General features: G+C 41.1%; 1 protein-coding gene across 2 annotated transcripts in view; it reads right to left on the bottom strand.

Moving 5' to 3' along the window:
- Nucleotides 1-1836: 1836 nt before the first annotated feature.
- Nucleotides 1837-7784, bottom strand: part of slc39a6 (solute carrier family 39 member 6) — a 29225-nt gene continuing 23277 nt past the window's right edge. For both annotated transcript variants that reach the window (XM_021612640.2, XM_036985499.1), the window contains 3 exons: nt 7470-7550; nt 6761-6951; nt 1837-3351 (listed from right to left, as the gene is read on the bottom strand). In XM_021612640.2, the coding sequence (XP_021468315.2) occupies nt 3199-3351; nt 6761-6951; nt 7470-7550 (425 nt within the window). In that variant the 3' untranslated portion in view covers nt 1837-3198. The remainder of the gene's footprint in view (nt 3352-6760; nt 6952-7469; nt 7551-7784) is intronic.

The following is a 7784-nucleotide window of genomic DNA, read 5'->3' as shown; positions in this document are numbered from 1 at the left end:
AAATCAGAGCTCATTGACAATGTATTGAGTAGAATGTTGAAGCAGTCGGGTATATGCTTCCCAGATGGGGTCTTACCGTTACTTGTTCTTACAAATAGCCATAGCGATCCCCAACGAGAGTAGCTCATTTTATTGTATCATTCATATAGCTTGCAAGCTAGCTAGTTTGCTATGCTAGAAATTATATAATAATGATTCTTACTCTTCTTGGTTGTGAAGGTAATGTAACGTTAGCTAGCTAGTTGGCTATGCTAGAAATTATATAATCACGATTCGTAATGTTTCTCCATGTCCTCTTCTTGGTTGTGAAGGTAATGTAACGTTATCTATGCTAGAAATTATATAATCATGATTATTACTCGTTTCTCGGTGTCCTCTTCTTGGTTGTGAAGGTAATGTAACGTTAGCTAGCTAGTTGGCTATGCTAGAAATTATAGTGTAACGACCCTGGGTTTATAAGCACGGAAATCGACTCTGCCGCATGAGCATAATTTTGCTGCACACTCGATAGTGCGCCGGACCTAAGGCTAGAAGGTTGCGGGTTTGAAACCTGCTCCATTACAATATAATCATAATTCTTAATGTTTCTCCATGTCCTATTCTTGGTTGTGAAGGTAATGTAACATTAGTTAGCTATGCTAGAAAGTATATAATAATGATTCTTACTCTTCTTGGTTGTGAAGGTAATGTAACGTTAGCTAGCTAGTTGGCTATGCTAGAAATTATATAATCACGATTCGTAATGTTTCTCCATGTCCTCTTCTGGTTGTGAAGGTAATGTAACGTTAGCTAGCTAGTTGGCTATGCTAGAAATTATAGTGTAACGACCCTGGGTTTATAAGCACGGAAATCGACTCTGCCGCATGAGCATAATTTTGCTGCACACTCGATAGTGCGCCGGACCTAAGGCTAGAAGGTTGCGGGTTTGAAACCTGCTCCCTGCTGTTTCATTACAATATAATCATGATTCTTAATGTTTCTCCATTTCCTCTTCTTGGTTGTGAAGGTAATGTAACGTTAGCTATGATATAATTTTCTTTCTCCGTGTGCTCTTCTTGGTTGTGAAGGTAATGGAACGTTAGCTAGCGACCAAACAGGCACTCCATGGGGGTCTAAAATATGAAGTAAACGCTTTTGCTTGAAGTCTGAACATGAATGATAAGAAAGAGGGTAACAAACAATACGTTACCCTACCTATGAGGATGTTAAAATGCTTGTTCAACTTATCAGTTGTATGAAGTAGCACCTACAATTCAAGTAGCTCATGTTGTATTTCAACAAGATACAATGACTTGATATGGTAGTGTTTACCTTACCAATACACACACCACCTGCTACCGGCAAATGGATTTAGAATGGTCATTTGACCACTGGATGGCAAACTCACATTTCTCTGGCAGCAATTGTCAGTGGTAGGCTTGGGCGATATACCAGGATATTCCAAATACCGACGGTGTGATTAAAAGTACAAGACATCTAAGATGTGTCAAATAAATTATATCCAGCTCAGGGCTCCAGCTAATGCATTTGTTTTGCTAACTTAAAAGATAGCTAAACTCGTAACACATTTCTTTTGGAAGCAAAGTGTCAAGATCAAGCTTCTTGGTTACAGCAGACATTCAAATTGTTTTGTGTAGTGTCCCCCCCCCCCCCCAGTATGAAAATCTGAATACTGCCCAACCCTATTCAGTGGTACTGTCAATTGAGTTCAATGTCAGAGGACCTGCCCGAGCAGCATAACTACTTTCAAGTTCCAGATCAAAAGTATTTTCAATGTTCACGTTACATTCTTGTGGGTGCAGTCATACTCTACTTATCCAGTGAGGCCAAAGAGGGGGTGGTAGGCAATAACTTTTATTTTCTTCTGGAATGTAAAGTAACACATATTACATCCAAAGCTGCCTGACGTACACAACAGTAAAATAATGGCACACAAACAAACAGGTTCTCTTCATGATATACCTCTTCCTAAACAGTGTGAAACGGATGAAAACATACATTTTTCCTAACCAAACCTTTGGTTATCTTCTCAATACACAGCGAGATGAGATATTGGCACGATAACTTAAAAACATAATACCACTTTGAGTGGCTTCATTCTGAACAGACATAGATCACACATTCATCATAGGACCTTTGAAAGAAGTTACCACTATAATCACTTAGTATTTATGTATCAGATCGATTGCTATCTATCTAGTCCCATGACTGGATATCCTACTGACACTGGCTAAATTAACAAACTTAGGGATAGAGATGGAGCCTTTTTTCTCTAATGGACTACTTTCATGGGAGAAAATGCTCCACACAGTGTTACTTGTGAGATACTGTACCTCTGAAATAGCTCTGCAAATCAAGGCTAATTTACAACACATTTACAACCAAGTGTTTCCTCTGTGGACAATGTAACAGACTTAAAAGACTGATCTAAGTTCATTTAAATCGGGCATTTAAAGACTTGGTGCACTATTACCAAGGAGGTGGGATAGGTTGGGATTAAAACAGGCTCAAGCCGACTGGCACTTACAATGTTTAAAGTCACAACCTGTGGTACAGTGCCCTGAAATTGGGCATGGAGCCTCTTTGCCCAATCAATGAGCTTTCACTTGACCCTTGTGGATTTTAAATAAACACAAGATTTAAAGGATTGGCCCTTGTTCTGACGCCCACAAACAAAGCTTGTCCTTTCCAAACACCCAGTCAACAAAACAGTCCTCCATTTTGTTTTTTTACTGTAAATCTTGACCAGAAATAAAACATGAAGCACACTGAGGGAAGACAGACAACTATGCAACAAAGGTTTGACAGACATAAAAAACACATACAGAATACGTGCCAATTGACATTTTGCAACAGGTGAACCTTGACCAAAAAGAAATGTTCACACTATTCATTTCTTTTTCACTTCTTGGAGGAGATGAGAGGGAAAGACACAGTAATGGCTGACTCGTGATGTGGCCACTCGGCAGGTGAGACACAAGGCGCTTGGTCCTGTCAGTTTGAGGAGTGTTTCTTAACACTGCTGGTTTTCCAAGGATGCCTGTGAATGTAGGCTTACAATCGAACTTAAGGCTACATTCTGTTCTAATCAACTAACCATGTTCGATTAATCTATTCCTTCTCCCAGTACCAAGTTCGGTTTGGATTCAAACCTGCAAACACAGGGGTCCTTGGAGACCAGGTTTGAGATCCATCAGTTTAGAGGTCTATTTCCAGCTGGATTTTGTGTTCAAAGATTGCGATGAGCAACATGATGCAGAAGCCCAACAGGATGCCTGCGTTCTGGAGCAGGAAGAAGCCGCAGTGGCTGAAGCCGTGGTCCCCAGCATCGTTGTGGAGCATCTCCGGGACCTGTAAAACGTCAAACACTGGTTTGTACTGAATGGAAGTTCTGGGAAAGCAGCTTCTAATTCAAGGCATATAATCAAGTAAACAGGCCAAGCCTGCATCCCCATTCTCCACCCTTCCGCTAAATATGCAATTTTACACTTTCTTGAAAGGATTTAACAAATGGTGGAAATGCTCTCCAACCAATAATTACACCAACCCTTTTGCTTTTAAATGCATGATGGTAGGGCTGCATGCTTTATCAAATTTATATTGACATGTGCAATATCCATATCACAAGAGATCCATACTTTTACTATATTTTGAAATGCCACTAAACCGCTTGTAATGTAAATTTGTGGTAACAGAAGCCTCCAATCACAGACGCACCTTAAATGTATTCCTGGTCGAGAAATTGCTCTTATGCAGCTTTGGAAGACATCACATGCATTCAACATGGCCACAAGAGGTCAGACTTGAGGGGACTTAGCTGGGCTGTACAACAGCTGCCTGTGACAGCCCAGTCAGTCCCTACCTGCTTCTCTCACGGAGTGTGTGTGTGTGTGTGTGTGTGTGTGTGTGTGTGTGAGAAGAGGCCATATGGTTCAGAGGGCCACTTATCAGCAAGCTAAGCAAAAGGCTAAGCAAAAAGCTAAGCAACAGTACAATTCTGTTTGCCTTGATGGGATGGGTATTTTTTGACAAGTCCTGCTGAACCAGCATAACAGATGGTAATGACTGTTGGTAAAAAAAAAAAACTCAATGTTGCTCTGTTGGTGGGAGGACAACAGACTACTGCTAAAAACAGTTGCGTGGCCTGAAAATTAGGGGTGTAACAGTTCACCAACCCCATGTTTCGGTACATATTGCCGTTTTGGGTTCATGGTCTCCTTTTAGCAGGAAAATGAAATGTCAGTTACAAACTAAAATTTAGTACAGTAGGAAATTGCAAAGTGTTGGTATTCCTGATTCCATACATTGTCACGAGACATAATCAGAAACACCAACAACAATAAAAACACGATTACTCATCAACAACACTAAAATAAAGTGCAATATGCGTGTGAAATCAATATGTAAACATGGCTTAGACATTGTATGCTATAATGTTTTCTTACAAACAGAAAAATATGCTCACTTGTGTGACTTTCATAAAGGGTGTGTAGCACAGTACTTAATTTCCCACTCCGGTATGTGATGTTAGTGCCTTCGGAAAGTATTCAGACCCCTAGACTTTTTCCACATTTTGTTACAGCCTTATTCTAAAATGTTGTAAATAGTATTTTCCCCTCAATCTACACAAAATACCCCATAATGACAAAGCAAAACAGGCTTAGAAATGTTTGCAATTTTTTTGTTGCTAAAAACTGAAAAAAATCACATTGACATAAGTCTTCGGACCCTTTACTCAGTACTTTGTTGAAGCACCTTTGGCAGCCTCGAGATTACAGCCTCAAGTCTTTTTGGGTATGACGCTACAAGCTTGACACACCTGCATTTGGGGAGTTTCTCCCATTCTTCTCTGCAGATCCTCTCAAGCTCTGTCAGGTTTGATGGGGAGTGTCGCTGCACAGCTATTTTCAGGTCTCTCCAGAGATGCTAGATTGGGTTCAAGTCCAGGCTCTGGCTGGACCACTCAAGGACATTCAGAGACTACTCCGGCAATGTCTTGGCTGTGTGCTTAGGGTTGTTGTCCTGTTGGAAGGTGAACCTTTATCCCAGTCTGAGGTCCTGTCTTCTGGAGCAGGTTTTCATCAAGGAGCCCTCTGTACTTTGCGCCATTCATCTTTCCCTCGATCCTGACTGACTCCCAGTTCCTGCCGCGGAAAAACATCCCCACAGCATGATGCTGCCACCACCGTGCTTCACCGTAGGGATGGCGCCAGGTTTCCTCCAGATGTGATGCATGGCGAGTTCAATATTGGTTAGACCAGAGAATCTTCTTTCACATCGTCTGCAAGTCTTTAGGTGCCTTTTGGTAAACCCCAAGCAAGCTGTCATGTGCCTTTTTACTGAGGAGTGGCTTCTGTCTGGGGAGACGAAGTTGTGCTATTTTTCACCGGTGGTAGGAATGTGTAAACATGAGGTGTTGGCTGCTGAATGGGCTATTCTCGTTGAGCATCGGCAACATACTCTCTGTCCATCATCACCATTGTAATCTACTGGGAAGCCAAAATGTTCCCAAACTGGACATAATGAGGATGGAGAATCCTCCAGGTTTATCAACCCCACCATTCACCATCGTACATAACTAGTCAGTGGTGTAAAGTGCTTAAGTAAAAATACTTTAAAGTACAACTTTTTATAAATTTATTTAACTAGGCAAGTCAGTTAAGAACAAATTCTTATTTACAACCCACTGTTCCCCGGTAGGCCATCATTAACTGCCTTGTTCAGGGGCAGAACGACACATTTTTACCTCGTCAGCTCAGGGATTCGATCCAGCAACCTTTCGGTTACTGGCCCAATGCTCTTAGGCACCCTGTTGCCCCAATATATCTGTAGTTTATTATTTATATTTTTGTCAACTTTTGCTTTTACTTCCCTACAGTCCTAGAGAAAATACTTGTACTTTTTACAACAAACATTTTCTGACACCCAAAAGTACTCGTTACATTTTTAATGCTTAGCAGGACAGAAAATGGTCCAATTAACACACTTATCAAGATAACATCCCTGGTCATTCCTACTGCCTCTGATCTGGCAGACTCAAACACAAATGCTTAGTTTGTCTGAGTGTACACCAGGCTATCCGTAAATAAATAAAAAACAGACAATTGTGCCATCTAGTCTGCGTAATTTAAGGAATTTGAAATGATTCTTACTTTTTATCTTGATATTTAAGTATATTTTTTACAGTTACATTTACCTTTCTATTGTTGTTTTTTATATTTAAAACCCAAATACTTTTACTCAAGTAGTATTTCACTGGGTGACTTTCACTTGAGACCTTATTAATAGAAAATGAATCTTTACTTTTACTTAAGTATGCCAGTTAGGTACTTTTTCCACCACTGTAACTAGTTCCCGGCTGCGCCTTACAAAAAAATAAAGTTTGAAACGCAGCAATTAAGATCCACATTTTCATTATGTGAGCATAGGCTCTAGTTGTTTTAACGGAATAGCCCGAAATGTTTGTTTTTTCAGCTCCGATTTACTCGAGGCACACAACGCAGTGTATATCTATAGCCTATAGACCTAAAGTTTTTATTAAAAATAATTTATGTACAGAGGTCCCTATATGAACAGTTCGGTACGAATATGTACCGTTACACCCTACTGAATATGACTATGGCCTGTGCAAAACACTGAAAAAGTATGGCCAAATAATGCTATCATTTACAAAGCTACACCATCTTCATTACAATGTCCTTTCAATAACCTGCGAGTACACAGACATGCATGTTAATAATGTTCAAATCATGGGACTTACCATGTCCACCAGGGCAACATACATGAAGAGCCCGGCGGTGAGGGCGAAGATCCACATGCAGATGTTGTCAGCGTAGTGCCCAATGAGGATGCCCGTGATCATGCCCAGGTACGCCATCATGGCAGACAGCATGTTGTAGAGAATGGCCTGTCGCACTGTCATGCCAGCCTTCAACAGCACAGCGAAGTCACCTAAGGGGGAGGAAGGATGCAAGGCTTTAGGACACATGGACCGGAGAAAAAGATGCAACAATTCAATGAGCAGCGCACTAGGCAGTGTTATTTTCTAGATTCCTTTAGCAGCGGCACTGCACCAATGTTAAATTGTTGCCAAACCGCAAAAATATGGAAGATGGAAAAATATTTCTGAATAGGCACACTTTCAAGATGCTAAAGTTGTCTACATTTATGAAGACAATCCCATAGTAGCAAACTTGTCTATTGGTCAGCTTGTCGTTGTGCGTTCTGAGATAACAAAACATTCCTTGAAGTGCTTTCAAATTGCAAGTGCTACTGCCACAGGGAGAGAAACATGCAAAAGCCCAGTCATTGCACAACATTTTGATGCAATTGGGGAAAACCACACCTTTGAAAGCAGTTTTGACAGCTACTGTTTAAAAAAAAGAGAGGGGGTGTTCATTCAACATCAAAAGTGTCCGCCTCAAGTTAAAATGACAGCTGTAAGTATTGGCTAGGCTGTTTCGTCTTACCCAGCTCGTGAGGCAGTTCATGGCAGAACACGGCTACCGACGTACTGAGGCCACTGGACAGCCCTTCCGTGAACGCCGCCCCTGTCATAAGTCATTAAGAAACATGAAATAACCCTTGAGCAAGACCGTTAACCCAAAAACAACAACTGCTCCCCGGGCTCTGATGATGTGGACGTTGATTAAGGCAGCCCCCCGCACCTCTCTGACACAGAGGGATTGCGTTAAATGTGGAAGACATTTATGTTGCATGCATTCAGTTGTGCAACTGACTAGGTATCCCCTTTACAAAAACGTTAAGAAATAAAGTTTCTGTAC

Source organism: Oncorhynchus mykiss, chromosome 8, assembly GCF_013265735.2.
Source record: "Oncorhynchus mykiss isolate Arlee chromosome 8, USDA_OmykA_1.1, whole genome shotgun sequence".
Taxonomy (NCBI): Eukaryota; Metazoa; Chordata; class Actinopteri; order Salmoniformes; family Salmonidae; genus Oncorhynchus; species Oncorhynchus mykiss.
The sequence above is the reverse complement of the archived record's forward strand: the minus strand, read 5'-3'. Positions and strand labels throughout refer to the sequence as shown.